General features: G+C 37.0%; 1 protein-coding gene across 1 annotated transcript; it reads right to left on the bottom strand.

Annotated features, from left to right (window-relative positions):
* Positions 1-1,145: 1,145 nt before the first annotated feature.
* LOC106872209 (malate dehydrogenase, mitochondrial) lies at positions 1,146-20,551 on the bottom strand. The gene is made up of 8 exons (XM_014919117.3): positions 20,279-20,551; positions 9,418-9,670; positions 7,381-7,490; positions 5,810-5,935; positions 5,505-5,609; positions 4,688-4,759; positions 3,839-3,991; positions 1,146-2,015 (listed from the first exon to the last, which is right to left on the bottom strand). The coding sequence occupies exons 1-8, from the start codon at positions 20,357-20,359 to the stop codon at positions 1,881-1,883; spliced, it is 1,035 nt and encodes a 344-aa protein (XP_014774603.1). The 5' UTR covers positions 20,360-20,551; the 3' UTR covers positions 1,146-1,880.
* Positions 20,552-23,234: the final 2,683 nt, after the last annotated feature.

Genomic DNA, 23,234 nt, shown 5'->3' with positions numbered 1-23,234 from the left:
TGTTGAGGATAAAAAGCAAAGTAGACCAGGCACGAAGGCACAGAACCCACATTTTTAGTGCAAGTACTGATTTCGCTGTTATATATTTAATGGCTTTCTGCCAGTTTCTAGCAACTAAATTTAACTTGCAAAGCTTTGGTGAATCTGACGCTGCTGTTGAAGAAACTTGCCCAAGGTACTACACAGTGGCATTAAACTCAGAAATATTTTATTGTAAATTGAACACAGCCATATTTATGCTCATTAATAACTTATCTTTTCACTTGTAAAATTTAAGATTTAAAAAAAAATTCTTCACTTGTATATCTAACCACATTCTCAACAAGTAACATATTTAATATGAATACAAATATTTTTTTATCTAAAGCTGTATTCTGTGTCACTTGTTGCATTGTCATCTACTTCATATCTTCTTTGTCTTGTTCCTCCCCCACAGCTGGAAGTTTAAAAGATTATTGAGCCAACCGGCAGTTATTTTTTTACTGCTAAATATTCCACTTTATTCTTCCAAAAAAAAAAAAAAATTTCCCTACAAAAAAAACCAATCAAAAATTTTCATGTGTAATAATATCAAAGATGTTTAGTTTTGCTAAACTAAAATTATGCTTTCTTTAGGCAAAATATCCTCACTGGTCACACGGTAAGAGATTAATTACCAAATATGAGTTTACTTGGTTGAACAGCAATTTCTTAAAGCCAGATATAAACAATATAAGAGAGGTCATATTTGAATAAAAAATTTCCCCAAAATTTTACTGTGAATGATATTGCAAAATTTCTGTTGGTCAACATTAATATATAATGGTATAAGTATTTTACAAAACATAACCCAAATGTTGATTACTTTGAAAATTATTTTTGAATCCAGGCAATTTACTCATTAGGGATACAGTCCTGAAATGGTTAAATAATTTCCACATGAAGATTAGCAGTACCTTAAGATTAGAAATCATTCCAAACCAATATTCAGATTAAGTTTGGCTAATAACTTCTAGAAGTACAGTTATCATCATGACCATTAATAGCTAATGGCAAAATAGATATAATGATACCAAATTTAATTTTTTGAAGAGAGAAGCAATATCAACAGCTGTTGCTAAAATTAAAGAAAAGTTCCATGGAAAAAAACAATATCAACAAACTAATTTAACAAATCATTAATTTATTCTGAGATGTTTTATGTTCAGTGCCGTTTTTCAGTTCACTTAATTTTAGTTTGTAGTCCATAATACACAGCTCCTTTTATACTGGACAAGCACAGGAAATACTGAGGAAATATAAAGACAGATTACTGCTACAGCGGCACCAATCTAGTTCAACTTTCCAGGTCATGGAAAAACATTGGCTGAACAATTTCGACATATTTAGCAGTAGGAGAAGTTGAGAAGGCGCTGTCAAAGGGAAGGGAGAGGAGAAAAAGAAAACACGCACTCACAATCCAATCCCTACTAGAGCTACACCTAAGTCTGATGCTGTACAAGGAAGAAGAAAATAATAATAATAATAGGTGTCAAAGAAGAGTCAGAAAGCTATAACACAAGTTAATGTTTTTTTTTTTCCTTTTTTTGTTAGAGTTCTTTTTTCATCGTTATTTGAATGTCACAAACTTCGTTTCCCACCAGCTAATCGAGTTGAATCTGTTGTTTGTTTTTTTTTCTCTCTCTCAGTCTGTTTAGTATTTCTGCCTCAAATGTTTTTAGTTTTACATTTGTGACGGTTGAGATATCACTTAGACAAAACTGATCACAGAGCAATGTGAGCTGAGATAAGAATTTTGAAAGAAAGGAAGAGAAAAAGAGAGACAGGGAAATGGCAGGTGATCTACAATGATGATGTGATGCTTTTAAGTTCTGTTTTTCTTCTAATGGGTCTGTAGAAATTCAAGCCATCATTTTAGCGACAAAGTCTTCACCTTTCTGGATGTTTGTCTTCAATTCAGGCAGTGCAGCTTTGATGAGTTCAACTTCATATTCAATCAACTTACCAATTCCAAGATTTTTCTCAACTCCGTTTACCTGAAATAAAAAAGCAAGCAGTGGGTTGTTAGGCTAATTACAAGAATACTTCAGACAGACTGTTAGAATAAATAACAAAGGTTACATCATCATCATCATCATCATCGTTTAATGTCCGCTTTCCATGCTAGCATGGGTTGGACGATCTGACTGAGGACTGGTGAAACCGGATGGCAACACCAAGCTCCAATCTAAATTTGGCAGAGTTTCTACAGCTGGATGCCCTTCCTAACGCCAATTGTTACCTTGGTCAACAGAATTCAGACAGGAGACTAAATTTGCCGTCTGTGTATCATACTAAAACATATATACATTGTTAGAAGGTACGATGCTGTAGTTTTTGGGTGAGAGAAAATTCTCTGCATAGACACGTGTTAAAACCACAATCTATATTGGAGCAAAGCAGATATCATTGCAGCACAGACCCACAAGAACAACACACGAGTTTTGCCTTTGTAGGGGCTTGTCACTTCTATGCACCCATTTGTCATCTGTTAAGATGAAATTCATGGTTCAATATATAGGAAACAAACAATAATGCATACACTGGTATTGCAGAAAGCTTGCTGGGTTATAAAAAAAAGTCTGTGAATGCAACTGAATCTATGAAGAGATTTTCTCTCAGACAAAAAACAAAAACAGCAGTATTCCATCTAATTTTATATATACATTTAGTATGATAAATGGCAAAGTAAAGTTATCTTCTGAGTACAGTAGAAAATCGGTTTTATTTGATATAACAAATCTTTAGAGGAATAGCCGTAACACAATTCTAAATATTTACTTTATATTTCCAAACAATAGAAACAGAAGCTGGATTAAACTGTACTGAGTGCAGTATAAGAAAATGAATCCTTTAATGTCATATTCATTATGACACAGATTTTATTAATTATTTCAAAGGAAGAGAAATAATTGTAACCTCAATTTTATATCTGTGCCATTTAATATTTAAGTTTCATCAAAAGCATAACTGGTATGCCAGTCCATTGATCCTTATCCACCATGCACTACTATAAAAGTTGCTCTCTAAACGAAACAGACTTAGATTTAAACCTTTGCCAAGTGACTATCTGAGAGGTTTCTGGTTATTTCCATAAACAGCAATTTAGCAGTTCCACAAATATCTTCATTCATTATGCTAGGAAAGAAATCTGACAGTTCATGTAGAAGTCTAACTCTTTAGCATTTAAACTGGCCATATCTGGTTAAAATGTTCTGTTTGCGTTATGTTGAAACCAGCCAGATCTGACCCCTCACACCTACACAACAATGTCATTCTAAAAATAATCACATCAAAATCTCAAAGCTATATAATTAAAAGCATGATTAATTCAAAGCTGTGTGAATAAACAAGTATTACATTTGACAGCGTAATCATCATCATCATCATTGTTTAACCTCCGCTTCCCATGCTAGCATGGGTTGGACGATTTGACTGAAGATTGGCGAACCAGATGGCTGCACCAGGCTCTAGTCTGATCTGGCAGTGTTTCTACAGCTGGATGCCCTTCCTAACACCAACCACTCCAAGAGTGTAGTGGGTGCTTTTTACGTGCCACCGGCACAGGAGCTAGTCAGGTGGGCCAAGCATCAATCATATCCAGATAGTGCTTTTTACGTGCCACTGGCATGGGAGCCAGTCAGGGGGTACTGGCATTGGCCACGTTCGGGTGGTGCTTTTCACGTGCCACCTGCACGGGAGCCAGTTAGGGAGTCCTGGCATTGATCAGTAATCTGAATGGTAAAGGGTTAAGTCAGCATCAGAGTCAGGATTAAAGATTTAGCTAAAGAATTTATTAAAGTTTGACATATTTACTTACTCCAAGAAGAATGGGGGTAGAGAAATATTTAGCTTCAGTTTCGTCAGATCGTACATATGCGCATTCAACTATGCCTTCAACTCCAGAAAGAGCCTCTAAAAGGGAAAAGGCAAAACGAGCCCCAGCGTAGGCCATTGACAATGTTGCAGATCCCTGTCAAAATAGAAACATAAAAAAATATCACAATTACAGTAAGGGTCATTAAAACAAAACATTAAAAAAAAAACTGATTTGGTGAAGCAAGATTTTGTATTGCAAAGCATTCTTTCCAAATCTCATGATTCCGGGTTCAGTCCCATTGTGTGGCATCTTGGGCAGGTATCTTCTACTATAGCTTCAAGCCAACCAAAGCCTTGTGAGTAGATTTGGTAGATGGAAACTGAAAGAAGCCTGATGTATGTGTGTCTTTCTCCCACCACCACTTGACAACCAGTGTCGGTGTGTTTACACCCCTGTAACTTAGCAGTTTGGCAAAAAGAAACTGACAGAATAAGTACCAGGCTTAAAAAAAATTAAGTACTGGGGTCGATGCATTTGACTAAAAATTCTCCAAGGCATCGCCCCAGCATGGCCACAGCCTAATGACCGAAGCAACACCTCTCACTTATTTTCATATTGTTTCATTAGAATGTGTTGTATTAAAATATATGAGGCATCTGGCAAATTTCATTGCTAATGCATTGGTTACTAGGCTAGGAGGTCATGGTAGGAAGTGTCATAAAGGGAGGTCAAAACTGGTTGCAAACGTGATTGTAAAGCTAACTTCACAAGTCTTCCTTGTGGCCTTCTGTAACGGACATAAGAAAATGACTTTTGTAGTTTTTAAAAGTGAAAATAAAAGATACATACAGCCCCTGCTTTAGCTTCAACAACCTCGGTACCAGCATTCTGAATTCTGACACTTAGACGAACTCTTTCTTCCTAGATAGAAATAGAAATGAATTTTTATCATTAGATTGTAAAAAAAAAAAACAACAACAAAAAACCCCAAGACCCATTTTATTATTGTTGTGATTGATGTAGTAGTACATCTATGTCTCACACCAGCGAGCTGGAGGTAAATATATAAATGTTTAAAAGTTTGACATATAAGGTTATGGTTTTTCAGACTGTTAATGTTATCTTTAACGTGTTTTTTTCATGCTAGTATGGGTTGGGCAGTTTGACAGACAGAATCTGAAGACAGCATTGTGCTCCACAGTCTGCTTTGATATGGGTTCTATGGCTGGATGCCCCAACTAATGCCAACCACTTTACAGAGTGCACCAGGTTCTTTTCACCGACATGGCTGCTTAACTATTTCTATTTGCAATAAGTTTTGACTAGTTTTATCTGTGAGAGTCAGCAGATATGTTACTGCTGGATGTGTTTTGTCACTTTATAACAGTTACATCAGCAATGAGTGGTTACAATTTAGCCAATGAAAAACTTAGTGACACAGCAATGGATACTGCATCATCTTTGATAGACTCTAAAAGATAAAAACAACTTTGTCACTTTGATTAAGAAAGAATTGGAAAAGTCAATTCTAATGCCATAACAGTATACTACAGTCTATTCATCATGCAAATGTGGGGACACATTTCTTAATTTGTATTGACATGATAAAAAAAAAATAAGGGATTGAATCAACAGAGATATTTCATAGGAGGAAAGAAGTACTTACATGAGGGAAAGATACTGGAGGAGTACATTGTGAAATGAGAGGGATGATAGTAACACCTGAGTGACCACCAATGACTGGGACACTCACTTTAGATACATCCAAACCCTGGAAAGAAAAGTAGTAAAATTCAAGATTAACATTAACTAAGCTCATTTCAGGAATATTGTGTAAAATTTCAAGAGTTAAATAATCAACTTATTTCTATTGTTAGTCAATGAAAGAGAAATATTAAGTTACTTTCATAATAAAATGTTTGTAATATTCATGAACAGAGATGAAATTTAAAAAACAGAGAAGATGAATACCCTTGCTTCAGCAATAAATGTGTTTGCTCTGACAACGTCTAAAGTGCTGACACCAAAGATTCTTTTGGGATCATATACTCCTCTCTTTTTGTAAATTTCTGAAGCAATTGGGACAGTAGAATTTACCTGCAAGGAAGTCAAATTTGGTTTTAGAATCCACATTGAGTATCATTTATTACATTTTATCAGAAATTCAGAACAGAAAAATCCTCAAATCTCAATTTGAAAGAGTTAACAAAGTAGATTATCTGGTTCTTAGTGTTGAAATGGTTTAGCTCTATAAACACTCAAAAATTATTTTTTCAATAATTCAAAGAAATATATAGATTTACAGAACTATTTAATCCATGCTAGCATGGTGACAACACTAAGCCTTAAGGTTCTATATCATAAACCAACAACAAAAAAGATAAGACCCAGCTGAACCCAGACGTCCAAAATTCTGCTGGATGAAAGGCAAAGAAAAGTTCGATCTCCTTTTTTTTACCAATGAATCACAAACTTAAACAACTTCATTATAAAACCAGCTGTTTTCAGTTTTATATGATTAATCCATATAATATTAGATGTTAATATAGAGCACCGTCCGAGCGTGATCATTACCAGAGCAGCTGTCTGGCTTCCGTGCCAGTGGCATGTAAATAGCACCATTTGAGCGTGATTGTTACCAGCATTGCCTTACTGGCACTTGTGCTGGTGGCACATGAAAAGACATTCGAGCAAGGCCATTGCTAGTGCCACTGAACTGGCTCCTATGCAAGTGGCATGTAAAAAAAACACCATTTTGAGTGGTTGGCGTTAGGAAGGGCATCCAGCTGTAGAAACTCTGCCAGATCAGATTGGAGCCTGGTGCAGCCATCTAGTTTCACCAGTCCTCAGTCACATCGTCCAACCCATGCCAGCATGGAAAACGGACGTTAAACGATGATGATGATTAATAAGCTGGCAGAATCGTTAGCATAATGCCAGGCAAAAATGCTTAGTGGCATTTTGACTGTCTTTACATTCTGAGCTCAAATTCTTCCCATGTCAACTTTGCCTTTCATCTTTTCAGGGTTCATAAAATAAATACCAGTTAAGTGCTGAGGTTGATGTAAATGATTTACTCGCCTCCCTGAAATTGCTGGCCTTGTGCCAAAATTCGAAACCAACACAATCACTAATTTCAAACAGAAAACAATTACAGGTCTCCACACAGTTGTCAGTGATTGCCTGTGGCACTTTTCTGTCTCAAATTGGCGTTTATAATATCTAATATGTAATTATAAATAAGAGGAGGGACCACTAAGTGGATCCCTTGTATGCTAAAGATAGATGTCATTCTATTTTTGGCATACAAGGGATCCACATGGTGGTCCCTCCTCTTATTGTTGATATTTAAATACAATTCACGGTCCTCAGACGTTTTCTTTTAAGTATTCTGACCACTGGTTGAAATTGATATTATTTAATAATATTGATTTCTACTCTTCATATCTAATATTATGAGTTAATTCATTAAAAAGACATGTAAATAGAATGGAATCAATTGCAATTCCTAACCAGAAGTGTGGAAGAGAGTGACAACTTACTGGGTTAGTCACTATGGCCAACATAGCTTTGGGGCAGAACTGGGCACAGGCATCAGCTAAATTGCCAACAATGGATGCATTTGTGTTGAAGAGATCATCTCGAGTCATCCCTGGTGGAGAAAAAGAAAACTCAATCGTGTAACATCGAACCAACAAGAGATAACAATTTATTAAGTGGCTGATTTAAAGGAGAAAACCATTAAAAAAAAACACACAAATTTATTCATGCATGTTATATGTGCACTTTATCTAAGGTTTTTAAATCTAAAAATTATAAGTGCACACCATATGAAAAGTAAATATTATATCTTTTTGCATGGCTGTAATCAGGATGGCATAAGTTACACTTATTGTTCAAGTTAACTGGGAAGTAATACAGAACATAAATCACCATAATAACATTTCAGTTTTCTATGATAGTAATAATACTTTTAATGTTCGTTACATTGCTGATCACATAACTGACAGCCATTTACTAATGCAATGAAACAATTCTAAAATAAAATAATGCATTGGCATGGGTCGACCCAGCAAGCCAGAGGACTGCACTGAGCTCTCATGTTTTGTTTTGGCAGGGTTTCCATGGCTGGATGCCCTTCCTAATGCCAACCACTTTACAAAGAGTACTGGGAGCTTTTCAGAGACACTGGCTCTAGTGAGGTTACCAAATCGATAACAAGACAAGTAAAAGCCCTGTTGACTGAATGGGGGTAGAGTAGAGAGGGACAGGAACTGGTGGTTTGATAGAGGAGATATATGGCTACCCTACATTATATAAGGGTGGGAGGGAGTAGCTGAAAAGACACTGATGGTGGTGATGAGGCATCAGAGAACATGCTCAAGGCACAAGAAGATGAGTATAAGAGCTAATACAGGCAGAAGATTGGGAAAGATGGGTGGATAAGTTCACCTAAGTGTGAGAGGAGAGTGGCAGATAGGGGTAGAGGTTAATGTGGTGAATGATATATTAATATTTTATGAATTTGTTTTTTAAAGTAAATAAAATTTACCATATCTTAAATGTTTGAAGGTCAGACCAAGTTCAAAAACCATAAAAAAAATTGTTTGTGTATTTGTAAACAGTGATGTGATTGCGTAGACAATGTTTCAAATTAAAATATCTTGTGGCATTTATTATGCTCCAGGTTGCACACAGATCCTCTCTTGTCATTCTTGTTGGAAATACAGAGAACTAAAGCTTGGCTCATTTGAAACTTGTAACTAATGGAGCTATTGTTCACAAAATGCCATAGAAAATATATAAATATACAGCTTGATAAACATCATTGTCTTTGACATTATTAAAGACTGATGTGACCCAATGCTAAATAGAATGACAGTCTAGCCTCAGAAACAATAACATTATGTCAGTAGACCACCATAACCTGCAAAACCTCACTTTCTTTTTATTATTTTACAATAATAGTTTGAGCATGGCCAATGCCAGTACCACCTGGCTGGCCCTCGTGCTGGTGGCACATAAAAGCACCCACTACACTCTCGGAGTAGTTGGCATTAGGAAGGGCATCCAGCTATAGAAACTTTGCCAGATCAGATTGGAGACTGGTGCAGCCTTCTAGCTCTCCAGACATCAGTCAAACCGTCCAACCCATGCCAGCATGAAAAGCGGACATTAAACGATCATGATGATGATGATTTCATACACAATGTTACCTCATTTTTAACTCATTTAATTTTTTTTTGTTAATTAAAAAAAAAAAAAAAAAAAACTTAACTACCTCTCATTGTTTTCATGTTAATTAAATTCTACTCCCCCAACAAATACGAAAAGTTCAGATTAGGTTACATCCAACTTGTTAGTCCTTAACCCTTTTGCAATGAACCTGCCCAAGACTGCCCCAGGTTTGATGCTACAAACCTTCCCATTTTAAAGTGAACTAAATAGAAATCTATCAAGATTTCATTTAGATTTATGCTGCAAGCATCAGCTTAATGACAAATTTAATTTCCTAAATTCTTTATAATTTTGAAACTTAATTGAAAAAAAGTGGATTTCAACAGAAATGGTCAACTCACCTGGTTTTCTGGGGACACCAGCTGGAATGAGAACAACATCAGCACCAGTGACAGCTTCTTGTAATTCACTGGGTCCCATGTGGCCTGTTACTTTAGCCCTAGTCTCAAGATGACTAAGATCTGCAGCCACACCTGGAGTGTGTGCAATATCATAGAGGGATAAATGGCTGACTAGGGGGCTGTTCTTCAGCAGCAAGGACAACGGTTGACCAATACCTCCAGATGCTCCAAGAACACACACTTTGGCATTTTTCTGGAAAAGAGAAAAAGAAAAGAGTTTTGTTATATATATATTGAGTAAGTAGAGTGAATGAGAGAAATGGTCAACCCCAGAGGAAAACCTCTGACAAGAACATCTGTAAACGTTTATATACAGCATGATCAATAGGTATTGCTATCAATCAACAGATTATAACATTTTGCACAGTCACTTGCTAGAGAAGAGATCCATACAGCAACAAAAACCAATTAACTCTCTAGATCCAACACTACACAAATTTAGTTACTAAATCAATAAACAGCCACCACACAGCCCAATTAAGAAGCAATGCTGAGCTCTGTCTTACCATCATCTCCAAACTCTTGTCATTTACATAACATTTCCTTAAATTTTCTGATACAATGGTGGTGGTGTAATTAATGTGGATATTTTTAACTGTACAATAATTCAACCAATTATTTTCATACCTCATCATTTATAACACTGCAGTGCCGCTTCCAAAGTTATAACATGCTTGACAAGACTGATAATGATACTTCACTCTGGTTTCATGGAGTGATATTAAAATATTCCATTGTCAAGGAAGAAGACATTCCCCAAAATAATTCCTCTCCCACTGGAATCCTTCACAGTGGAATCTTTTATCCTTTATCTTTTGTTTCAGTCATTAGATTGAAACCATATGCTGATGACCTTGTTCTTGTAGTTGAATCTGTATTAGGATTAGTGAATGAATTCTACACACACAAGCAAAATCTGGAATCAAATGGCTTCAAGGTTAACTTAGCAAAGACGAAACTATAAGTAAGAACAGACAAGACACTGCTTCCATAAACACATTCGCCTTACTAGATACGTAGAAATTTTATACAATATACCCAGTGCAAACTATGGACACATGAGAGGTGCAGTGTAATCACAGGTAGGTTACCAGAGAAAGTAGTCTTTGATGCACAGGAACAATAAACACTAGGAACACAGATTCTCTTAAATACCCTGAAAAATTCTTAGAGGTAGGAGGTGACCTAAGTGGCAGTGGAGGGGGGCGTTTAAATACATCATCATACCCTTTCTTATTCTTTCTGTTCTGCCAGTCATCACTCCCCCTCCCAACCACTTCCTACAGTCCTCTGTCCTTCATTCTTACCATAGTCCCACACATTGCTGACTGCCTCCTTAATTTCTCTTTATCACTCATTCTCCACCCAATCTTTCAACCTTTACTCACTCTTCCTGATCATTTCTGTCACCATCTTCCACCCATCTATGTATAGCATAGTCTTCTTTATCACTCTCGGACTCCCTCTCATTAACGCAGGGGTCTTTCTCATTCCTTTCCCTCTTATACTGTCTCTGTTACTTCTTCCACTAACACACTCTACCAACAGTAAACCCGTTTCTCCCTTCATACTTGAACTTCTTGCTCTCCGATGTGGGTGCCCTTTAGTCTAAGTTACTTGGTGACCCCAACAATGCTGGTGCAATGAAAGAAAGCATCTGGTGAATTCTGTAAAGTGGTTGGCATCAAGGAAGAGCATCCAAGTAGACATTGGGGCAAGATGGCATCCACTGACCATTGGAACCTGTTGAACCATAAAATCCAGATCCACATGGAAAAAATGTAAAATGATGATGATGTTGCACACACACACATGGTCATGTGGTGTTAAGAACTGCTCCCCAACCAACTGTGTTTGTGACTATTGCTGCTGTGCAGCACATTGAGCTAGTATTTTCTATTATAATCAATAACTTTTCATGAAACCAGGTGGGTGGAAACTGTTCAGAAGCCTATCCTATGTGTGTGTGTATATTTATATATCAGATACGGCAGTGCCATGGAAAACAACAACACTGGTGTTCCATCAAAATGGCAACTTAGCTGCCAACTGGCAAAATGAGAAGAACTAGGCTGGAATAAATGAGAAGAATAAATGAGAAGAACTAGGCTGGAATAAATGAGAAGAATAAATGAGAAGAACTAGGCTGGAATAAATGAGAAGAATAAATGAGAAGAATAAATGAGAAGAATAAATGAGAAGAACTAGGCTGGAATAAACAGTGGAGTTGAAATGTTTGACTAAAACCTTAGTACTAAAGTCCCAGCATGACTACTAATGAAAACATGCTCACCCTATTTCTCTTTCCAGCTGTTAAACATTCGCTGCATTTCAGGCCCATATAAAGGATATTGCACATACATACATACACACACAAACATTACATGTACATACCCCACTCCCCCACATCATCATCACATTATTGGTATGAATTGGATGGTCTGACAGAATCCCATTGGTGTAAGGACTGCACCATGTGCCAATGTCTACCTTGGCCATGGTTTCTATGGCTAGATGTCCTTCCTAATGCCAAACCCTTTACAGAATGTCTTGGGCAATTTCTTTCACAGTATCTGTACAGGGGAAGTTACTCAACTTCCCCAAGCTTGCATAAATCAGATGGAATTTTCTGAGACAGATTTTCTACAACCAGTTGCCCTTCATGTTACAAACTCTCACCCGTTTCCAAAGGATGGCTGGAAATAGATACACAGAAGATTGGAAACAAACTACACCACTTGTATGACACAAATATACACACATGTATATATGATGCACTTCTTTCAGTTTCCATCAATCAGATTCACTCACAAGGCTTTGACTGCCCAAGGTGCCACACAATGGGACTGAACTTGAAACCATGTGGTTGGGAAGTGGGAAGTCAATGATAATTCACAGATTAGAATATTAAACATTGAATAGCTTTTTTAAATCCTTTTTTGGAATATTACATCAAGACATATCACTTCCTGTATTTCCATAGTAGCAGATGTTCCAGCTTTGCTAGTTTAATCTTCAGTTCACAGTTGAATAACCTTTCAGTGAAACATGATGCAGAGGATATTTTCAGTTAGCTTATCTTCGTTATTAGTGTTGCACATAATTAGCTGAGCAAAGAACAAAAATACTCTACTACTTAATAAAGCATTATGGCAATGAGTTGGTAGAACTGTTAGCAGCATTTCTTCTGGCACTTTATGATCTGAGTTCAAATTCCGCCGAGATCAAATTTGCCTTTCGTCCTTTCAGAGTCACTAAAGTACAGGGCTTCATATAACTGACTATCCTTCTCACTTTCAGATTGCTGGCTTTGTGCCAAGATTATTATTATTATTATTATTAAGGTAGTAATCTGGCAGAATTGTTAGCAAGCCAGACAATATTCTCAGCAACATTTCTTCTACCATCCCAAATTCAAATTCCACTGAGGTTGACAATGCCATCCATCTTTTCAAGATTGATAAAATAAAATACCAGTCAAATACTGGAGTCAGTGAAATTGTCTAAATCCTTTCTCATAAAACTGCTGCTTTGAAACCATTATTATCATTATTAGTAATATTGGGGAAGTAGATCAGGAAAGTTGTTAGAATACCAGAAAAAGTGTCTTGCAGTATTTCTTATAGCTCTTTGCATTCTGAGTTCAAATCCTGCCAAGGTTGACTTTGCCCTTCATCCTTTCAAGGTCAATGAAAGAAAGTACCGGTGAACAAATGGTTTCATTTAAAATCAACCAGCTCCCTCTCAGTCAAATATTATGCATTGTGCCTACATCAGAAACCTAAAGGATATTCAATTGGCAGAATTGTTAGAGCATCAGACAAAAGGTCTTGCCTCATTTAGTTACAACTCTTTATATTCTGAGTTCAAATTGCACCAAAGTCAGCTTTGCCAATCATACTTCCAAGGTTGATAAAGAACCAGTCAAGTACTGAGATGGATTTAGTCAACTTCCCATCTACCCATATTGTTGACTCCCTGTGTCTAGATATCATCATCCAGTGTTTTAAATCTGGGTTTTGTCCCCCGTTAATGGGAGTGGCCGGATCTACCTCAATGCCATAGCAACTGAGGTAGGTAGGTGCAGCTCACCCCAACCTTTGGGCTGGCTGGGTCTCATTCTCCTTTGCTATCATGAGGCTTTTTTGGAGCTGGATTTTCTACAGGGAGCATGTCCTTGCTTACCCCCAACCTCAGTTTCTAGACATGAGTGGTCCCGAGACCAAGGCCTCTACCAGGATTTTTAAGAAATGTGGTGGAAAACTAGCTCAGGAAGGCAGGGACGCTACTCCCTGAGACCCCTTACCTAAAGCAATTAATATTTTGTTATAAACTATTGATTTTATTGCTGTTGCTAAAAACATCAACGCTACAGAGGCACAAGGACTGACATTTGGGGGAGGGGTTAGTCAATTACAATGACCCCAGTGTGCAACTGGTACTCATTTTATCAACCACAAACAGAGGAAAGGTAAAGTTGACGCCAGTGGAATTTGAACTCAGGATGCAAAGACAAAATGCTGCTCTGCATTTTGTCTGGCATGCTAACGATTTTGCCAGCTTGTTGCCTTTTAATAATAATAATTGATAAAGGTAGACGAGATGAAGCTTGTGTACGAACAGCAATGTTACATGGTAGCAAAATGTGTGAGCTGTGATTGCAAAAAGAGTGAAAGAAATGAAGCTAGCACGCTCTGCTGGATGTGCAATGACAAAGTGTAAATGTGTTCAGAGAAAACCTCGGTATAAGAGGCATCAAACGTGGTGTGCAAAAGACAAGATTTTGGTGGTTTGTTGTGCTTGAGGAGACCTGTCCACCAAAGTGAGACTCTAAAGTTAGACAGTTTATGTCTATGCCCCTGCATACAATCTGTCCCCGACAACTCATCTTCCTAACATCACTCCTACCTCTACCAGTGATCACCACACACTGCATCCCCCTCCCCTCTATCTTCTACTCTTACAAAACTTACCCACCCACTCACCCTATCCAATTTTCTGTATCACTTGTATACACCTCCCTATCACTCAATGGTAAGCCCTGACATATTTTCACCATCTTCTCTCTCTCTCTCTTTCCCAACTGGGGTAGCCCTGTATCTCCTCCACTCCAAGACACCTGCTTCTGTCCCTCTATTCACCTCCCTCAATACTACTCACCCACTCAGTTGTTGAGGGATGTTCTCTTGCTAGTTATTTGGTGACCCTGTTGGTGCTAGTGTCCTGTAAAAAGCACCCAGTTGGTGTAAGGAAGGACATCCAGCTGTAGAAACCAAAGCAGACAGTAGAGTTTGGCAGAGTCACCTGGCTTACCTGCAACTGTCAAACCAACAAAGAAAACAAACACTAAATAATGTTGTTTAAAAAACGTGGAGGGGCAGGCTTCAATATAATGTTTTTCACTCCATTTGTATCCTGAGATTAAAATTAATTTTTAACTGAGTTTATATATGTCCCTTACAAATTTCTGATTTTCCGATAAAGTAAGAAATGTTTATTTCTTATTTGAGAGCAACGAAATGACAGAACTGATACAGTATGAGAGTTAATGCCTTGTGGTATTTAGTGACATCCTTTTATTACTGAGTTCAATAACCGCCAGAGTTGACTTTACCCTACATCCTTCTGCTGTTAGTTACTGGAATTGGTTAATGTCTACAACAAACAATACCAAAATATGTGGGGCAGTGTGATGGGCTGAGGGGACACAGCAGTGGAAGATATTGCGACAGAGAGGTGTCAGCTAAACTAATGAATTCACTTGCTTAACTCTGACAACTCTTCATCCTTAAGTGTTTTGAGTATTCAAGCAGGAGATTTCTTTAATGGGAACCATTCTGTTCTACTTCATGGACAAAGATTTTCTTTAAACCCCATACAAACAAGAATACTTCAAAAACCATTAACATCCAACGAAAAATTCTTCAAAGTCAACACAGATACAGGCTGGAGTTTCTCTCATATTCTGGTATCACAGCATTGAAGAAGCAGTTACTTATTACAAGTGATATGGTAACTTACTTGTTTCAGAGACAAGAATTTACACACAAACACACACAGAATGTGACTTCTTATATTATTGCAATTTTAATTTTGTTTGTGGGGTACCCAAACTTAAATTATATATTATAGAAATGGAGAGAAAAAAAAGCTATAAGCAAAAGAGGTTTATCTAAGTCATACCACATATATAAAATGAAAGTCAGAGTAGTTGGTATACATTTTAAATAATATACTTAAGACTCAATCAGACAGTTTCCTGAACATTCTAGATATCTCAATAAAATAATCTTTCTTCTTTCTGTATATCTTAGATATCTAGAGCCAAGTATACAAAATCAATGTATTCACTTAGATTTAATGAACCTCAATGACAGATAACATAATTGTTCATTGATCATAAATTATGTTTTAGAAAGATTTCTATAAAAAATGGCTGCATTGTTACTGGTGAAACTCAACATTTTCCTGCTGAAAACACTCTTTTGCCCTTGAGAATCATTCTCGTTCACAAATGTTCAGTATAACCTTGAATGGAATGTCAGTTTGGTTTTGCAAGTTCCAAGAGTCATTCTATCAGAAGAAAGTTCCTCCTGGCATGATCAGTTATGGCAGCACTGGACATAAGCCTTCTAATCAAACACAAAACAGTAGATGGACAATGTTTGCACCAGAAACAGAATAAGTAGTGCACGCGAACTTAATTCAAATGATTAATACTTAGTAATCACAAACCTAATGTTCAACAAAATTTTATTTATATATATATATATATATATATATATATATATATATATATATATATATATATATATATAGGCGTGGCTGTGTGGTATGAAGCTTGCTTCCCAACCTCATGGTTTCAGGTTCAGTCCTGCTGTGTGGAACCTTGGGTTAGTGTCTTCTATTATAGCCTCGAACCGACCAAAGCTTTGTGAGTGGATTTGGTAGATGGAAACTGAAAGAAGCCTTTCATATATATATATATATATATGTGCATGTCTATATTTATGTGAGTGTTTGCACTGTCCACCATTGCTTGATAACTGATGTTGGTGCATTTACGTCCCCATAACTTAGCAGTTAAGCAGAAGAGACTGATAGAATAAGCATCAGGCTTACAAAGAATAAGTCCAGGGTTCGATTTCTTTGACTAAAAGGTGGTGCTCCAGCATGGCCACAATCAAATGACTGAAACAAAAGAATATATATACACACAAACACACACATGCAAGCAGGGTAAAAACATTGTTTCCCAACCACATGGTTCTGGGTTCAATCTCATTGTGTGGCACCCTGGGCAAGTGTCTTCTGCTATAGCCCTGGGCTGCCCAAAGCCTTGTGAATAGGTTTGGTAGATGGAAACTGAAAGAAGCCAATCATATGTGTGTGTGTGTGTTATTGTCTCCTTGTCTTGACATTGCAAGATAGTTGCAAATGAATGTCTGTCATGCAGGTAACATCTTTCATTCCCAATGTTCCATGGAAAACGTAGCTGGCCAAGGAGAAATCTAGGAAACAGGTGAAAGTTGGTGACTGGAAGGGCATCCAGCTGTAGAAAATCAGCCTCAACAAAATTCCATTTGATCCAATATGAGCATGGAAAAGTGTATCGATTATATATATATATATATATATATATATATATATATATATATATATATATACACGCACACACACGCAAAGCAAAATCCTTTCTATGTAGCCCAGAACTATTGAGATGCTCCTTTTTGGAGTCAAAACTTGTGGTCAATATCCTACACCTATAAAATGAAATAGTCCTCCTTCTCCTAATGTTAAAACTCACATAAACCTGTTGTTTCTTTGACATATTGATGACAACCACATTACTTGATGGAATCATTGTGCAGTAAAGATTAACATTAATTCTAATACTCAAAATAAATTCATGAGAAATAATTTCGCCAGTTCTTTCAGTTTCAATCTACCAAATCCTCTCACAAGGGATTGGTAGACTCAGGGCTACAGTAGAAAACATTTGCCCAAGGTGCGATGCAGTGGTACTAAACCTGAAATCATGTGTTGGGAAGCAAACTTCTAAGGCATACAGCCACGCCCAATACGTTTAAAATAAGCACAACTGAAAATTAAATTTCAAATTCTAAAGTCTAATTTTACTATTTCTCAGCCAATAAAAATTTCACACACACACACATAAATGAACAAATAAATAGACAGACACTATGGTGGGTCTTTAATTTTGCGTACACAAATACCAAAAAACTGAGTTTAAGAAAAATACTTCAAGTAATACATAAATCAAAACTTTATAGTCTTTCAAAGTTTAAATTTATTAACTACAGTTTATTAATTATTTTTTCTTTTTAAAATACGATATAAAAATCATTCTGCAAAAACATATTTTCTCATACAAATAAAAGAAAAGATTTAAAAAAGGGAGAGAAAATATAATTGTCTAAAATTTGAGAATGTAATTATTCTTTTATCGAATTCAGTGTATCAATCAAGTTTGAAGGATTTTTAAAAGAAAACCAGAGGAAGGGGATCAGCAATACGAGGCCCTTTTCAGTTATACACAGACTGGAAAATTTAGCCCGAATGCTTCGTAAGGAGAGAATGCCATTAAAGGACAGTCAGGGGTCACGTAGCAATGCTAAACGACGAAGGATTTTACATCTACAACCCAAATTATAACATACATTAAGAAATTCGAAGCATAAAAAGTTTTTTTATCTTTTTCTTTTCTAGTTGACTTCTTAAAGACATATTAAAGGATTATGATGTCAGATACGTCTAAAAAAATAGGTTATATATACATATATATATATAAAAGGTCAAGGACTCACTCTCTCTCTCTCTCTCTATATATATATATATATATATATAGCGATTACACTAGAAAGGCGGCCAACTGGCAGAATCATAAGAGCATCGAATAGAATATCAGTGTTTGTCCCGTCTCTAAATCCCGTTAAGGTCACCTTTCCATGGTTGATTCTTGCCCCTTCCTATCTTTCTCTCTGGACTGTACCAGCAACTTAAACGTCAAGCCTTGTTACAATATGTCATGCTGATTCTACCAGATAATTGAGATTTGAGTAACCGCTTAAGAATTCAGACAGATGAGAATCCACCATCACTCTCCCCTGGAATAATGAACTTGCACGAAGATTTCATCTGTCAAACTTCAGACACACAATGGCTCTCCATTTTATTCCAAAGACATTCGTATCCTTAAAATAATCTTTGGGCAGAATTAGTGTGACACTGTCAGAAGGACGGTCCTTTGAATCGCAGATCATCCGATGGGCTTCCATGCAGTTTCCGTCTATTCGATTTCACTTACAAAGCATGGACCGACCCGAGATAATGATAAAAGACACTTGCCCAACATGCTACATAGTGGGATTGAACGCGGGACGTCATTATTGCCAAGAGAGTGCCTTTGAGTGACTGCATCAATGCATATTCACATAATACACACACACACGTATATCGATAGAGAAGAAAACTTAACAATGCAGAGAATAAAATATGATACGACTATTTTTATCGTTACATCTTTAAATTTTCGAAAAGTTTAAAATCAATAAAGGAAAAATTGTGATCACCCATAAAATAATAATAATAAAGAAGAGTACGTGACAAGGTCGTTGTCAAGATGAGAGACAGCAAACACCGACAAACATGTACAGACATATTTCCTGGATGAAAGGATTAGCAAGGTTAATTAAACATTCTAAGGCATCACCATCATAATATAACAGGGTGTTAGTTCTGAGTTAAGTGAGTAGGTGGATTGGAGTTTACGAGGGGGAAACTGATGGTTGCCAATGTCAAATTCCTAACAAGATACAAAGCCACCTACAGGTGAGTGGCTTTTCGTAATTATAGTAACACTCATCAGTAAGTAGTACAATACTATAAGATATACAAATATAAAACAATTAGAAGAAATATAGTGACTACAAAGTGAAAGCAATGGGGGAGTGGAGAGCCCAGACGGTGAGCAATGACCTTCAAAGAAAATACTTAACAAAGGCAATATTCGATTCAATCCTGGAAATATTATAAAGAGCTACTATATAGAAATATCTAATGCACATGCCTATTCAAAGGTTACAGTGTATGGTGTTTCTTTCATTATTTTCTAAGTGAATTATTTTTGCCGGGGTGAATATCGGCTTGAAAAAAAACTGAATGTCACAGATCGTTAGATGAAAAACGTGTTTAATGATGAGAAAAGAAAGAGATGAGACGTGAGAGAAGTGGCAGCCGCAACATAAATTTAATGACAGGTTTTACTGGAATCGAAAACAACAAACTAATATTAGAAATGACAGATACCATAGATATAACAGTTCTGGAATCCAACAGAAAACCACAGTAATCGTTTTCATTTATCAAACAGATGCATATTGTAATATTTCAAAGGTAAAACATTAAAAGTGTAGCAGCTCCACTGAAGAGGGAGAACTGGTTGTGAAATGGGGTTGGTTTATTAATTTATAGACGGCAATTAGCGAAATAAAATGTATTATTACTTAATTTGATACTATATGTATGTATCTAAGTTAACAAAGACGTTAAGTTTTCCTTCACCATGCAATAAGTTTAATTGGATTTATATTTATGAAGGCTGAACGAGACGTCCTACACACATTTTGATGAAACTTTTCTGGATCCGGCGAGAAGTAGGACTTATTAAAACAAAGGGTAGCGGTGTTAGAAAATAAAACAAATACTTTAAATAAGTTCAAATGACATCGTTAATAATACAGCTATCTCTACAAGAATAAATGGGAGTTAAAGGACTTACGGTGGTGGTTGTAGACAAGCTTCTCCGACAACATGCCGTGATTGTGGTCACCAGAAACCGACTGTGGAACAGAGTCGACATAATGCTACAATGTCAGTTTCTTCTCTTTAAAAATGCCTGGAGGAACTAAGAGTAGTTCGAGGAGTATCTATTGCGCTATGACAATAGAAATCAGGTTTCGTTATGTCAGTAGAAAATCGCTAAGGAAGCGAAATAGTTGCCGGAGACGGGGTTGTGTGTATCAAGTGTGAAGTAAGGTCACGCACCAAAGTCGCTGAGAAGACGCTTACCGCCGGAAGTGCATAGTGCGCAGGCGCAATTATCTGACACGCACCTTCAGCCTCCCACTTAGTTCTTGATTGCCCCAGCAGAGAGAAGCGCTTTCTACTTTTGGTGATTTAATTAAGAATCGAGCTGCAGTAGATTTGTAACATTTAAGCAAATTTTATTTTGTAATACAGGACAACTCTTACAAATAAACATTGGTATCCTAAGAAACTAGTGATAATATACGTCAATAGCAGACTATTAATAGTTTTTTAAGTATAAATCGGTTTACCTCGAAGAAGAGGAAAACATACAATATTACGAACGGGGTCCATCGTTGGAGAAATACTATTCTAAAACATTAGATTTTCCCTTTCTCTCGCCGCAAACCAATTTATTCTGCTTTTAAACTGCTTCTACTCACAAAAATTAGCTTTTCGATGTCTATCGTAGTGTAACAGTAATTTTCTGATACCGAATCTGCACCCATCTTTTGAATTCGTAGAGTTATTTCGCTTCACATATATCATCTTTAAACATGAGTCAAAAGATCTTTCGAATGTTGTACATTTAATAAAGCAGACAATAGAAATCAAAAACTGTACTGGTTGAAATTTAAGTAAGGGAAGGCATTAATTCTCATCGTGTGGATGTATGACAAAGAGTGGAGGCGCAATGGCCAAGTGGTTAGGGCAGCGAACTCGCGATCATAGGATCGCGGTTTCGATTCCCAGACCGGGCGTTGTGAGTGTTTATTGAGCGAAAACAACTAAAGCTCTACGAGGCTCTGGCAGGGGATGGTGGCGAACCCTGCTGTACTCTTTCTCTCACTCTTACTTCCTGTTTCTGTTGTGCCTGTAATTCAAAGGGTCAGCCTTGTCACACTGTGTCACGCTGAATATCCCACAGAACTACGTTAAGGGTACACGTGTCTGTTGAGTGCTCAGCCGCTTGCACGTTAATTTCACGAGCAGGCTGTTCAGTTGATCGGATCAACTGGAACCCTCGAAGTCGTATGCGACGGAGTGCCAACACATGACAATGTGCTTGTCTTGTATGCCAAAGTCTTCTATACCAAAGCCGATTTCGTGGATATTTTCTTTCATACCTTTTTCAGGAAAACGCTCAGTTTGATAATTTTAAAAAATGACTAAATTTCGAAAATGAATCAGTCGCACTTTACAATTAGCGCCTTCCCTATCAATTCTTTTACCTGTTTCAGTCATTTGACTACGGCCATGCTGGAGCACCGCCTTTAGTCGAGCAAATCGACCCCAGGTCTTCTATTTGTAAGCCTAGTACTTATTGTATCGTTTTCCTTTGCCGAAGCGCTAAGTGACGGGAATGTAAACACACCAGCATCGGTTGTCAAGCGATTGTGAGGGAGGGGGGGCAAACACACACACGCGACGGGCTTCTTTCAGTTTCCATCTACCAAATCCACCCGAGGCTATAGTAGAAGACACTTACCCAAGGTGCCATGCAATAGGACTGAACCCGGAACCATGTGGTTGGTTAGCAAGCTACTTACCACACAGCCACCCCTGCTACCTTGCACTTTCAGTTGGTGCAGTTTATTTCACTTCGTCTGCCATATTATATGTACAAAGTTAGAAAGATTGTCAAAAAGCTTTGTCTTGACTTGTCTTGGTCCATTAATTTCTGACAGAGGCACAGTAGCGCCTTCGTGACATATTGTACATCAGTTTTCTCCATCTGTAGCCATTATGTACAAAAACTCACGCCTTTGCTAAAGAATTACCATTCTTGAATGTACCTTCACCTTCTACTACCTTTTTATAAGGCACAAGGAGAAGATTCAGTCATGTGGTAACTTGATGCTGATTGGTTTTTTAATAGACCAATCACACAAAACTACTGTGGTTTGATCGTGATGTCTGGTTAGTTACCTTGCAGTTCAGTTTCGAACCACTGCTACAAGTCCATCATGAACAAGTCATTATAGTAGCTATTGAGAGAAGAAAATCTAAGTCTTCATGCTTGATGAGGTGGTCTTTTAACATGAGATTGAAGTAGCATGACTACCAATCGACCAAAGAAAACTCTACCCCCACCCTCATCTATGTCTCCTCTGTTTTGTATTTCTTGCGTATCTCAATTTATAAATACAATTTGGTGCAAAACTGCAATTTTCTGTTAGTCTTTCCACCACACAAACATGCCAGAACAACAATCGGCCAAAATCCTCTGATATATTGCAGCCATTGTTCGTTACTTGTTTGTTAATATTTTAGCTAACAAGAGAAAAGCAAAAGAAAGTTCTTAGTGTCTATATAGGGTAACTATTTCCAGGGAATTCTAGCTTGTGAAGGTCTCTTAGAGTGACTCATCATTTTAGTTTTAATTACAAACAAAATTCACAAGTAATTTTTTAATATATTCTTCGAGATATAGGTATTGGTTTCTAGCAGTTACTTTATAACAGTAATCCTTCGTTACAAAGTGTAAGAGACTTCTCTTCATAAATGTATTGCTTATTTAATTTTTCTATTCTAAATAATGCTTTCAAATGTTGGTACAAGGCCAGCAATTTTGGGGAGAGGGCATTAGTTGATACCATTCAACTCCAGTACTTTATTTTATTTACCTTGAAGGGATGAAAGGCAAAGTTGACATCAGTGGGAACACAAGGAAAATATTTAAAATCAAAAGGATTACATAATAAAAT

Source organism: Octopus bimaculoides, chromosome 6, assembly GCF_046866305.1.
Source record: "Octopus bimaculoides isolate indiv1 chromosome 6, ASM4686630v1, whole genome shotgun sequence".
Taxonomy (NCBI): Eukaryota; Metazoa; Mollusca; class Cephalopoda; order Octopoda; family Octopodidae; genus Octopus; species Octopus bimaculoides.
Note: the sequence above shows the minus strand (reverse complement) of the source record. Positions and strands in the feature narration are given on the sequence as shown.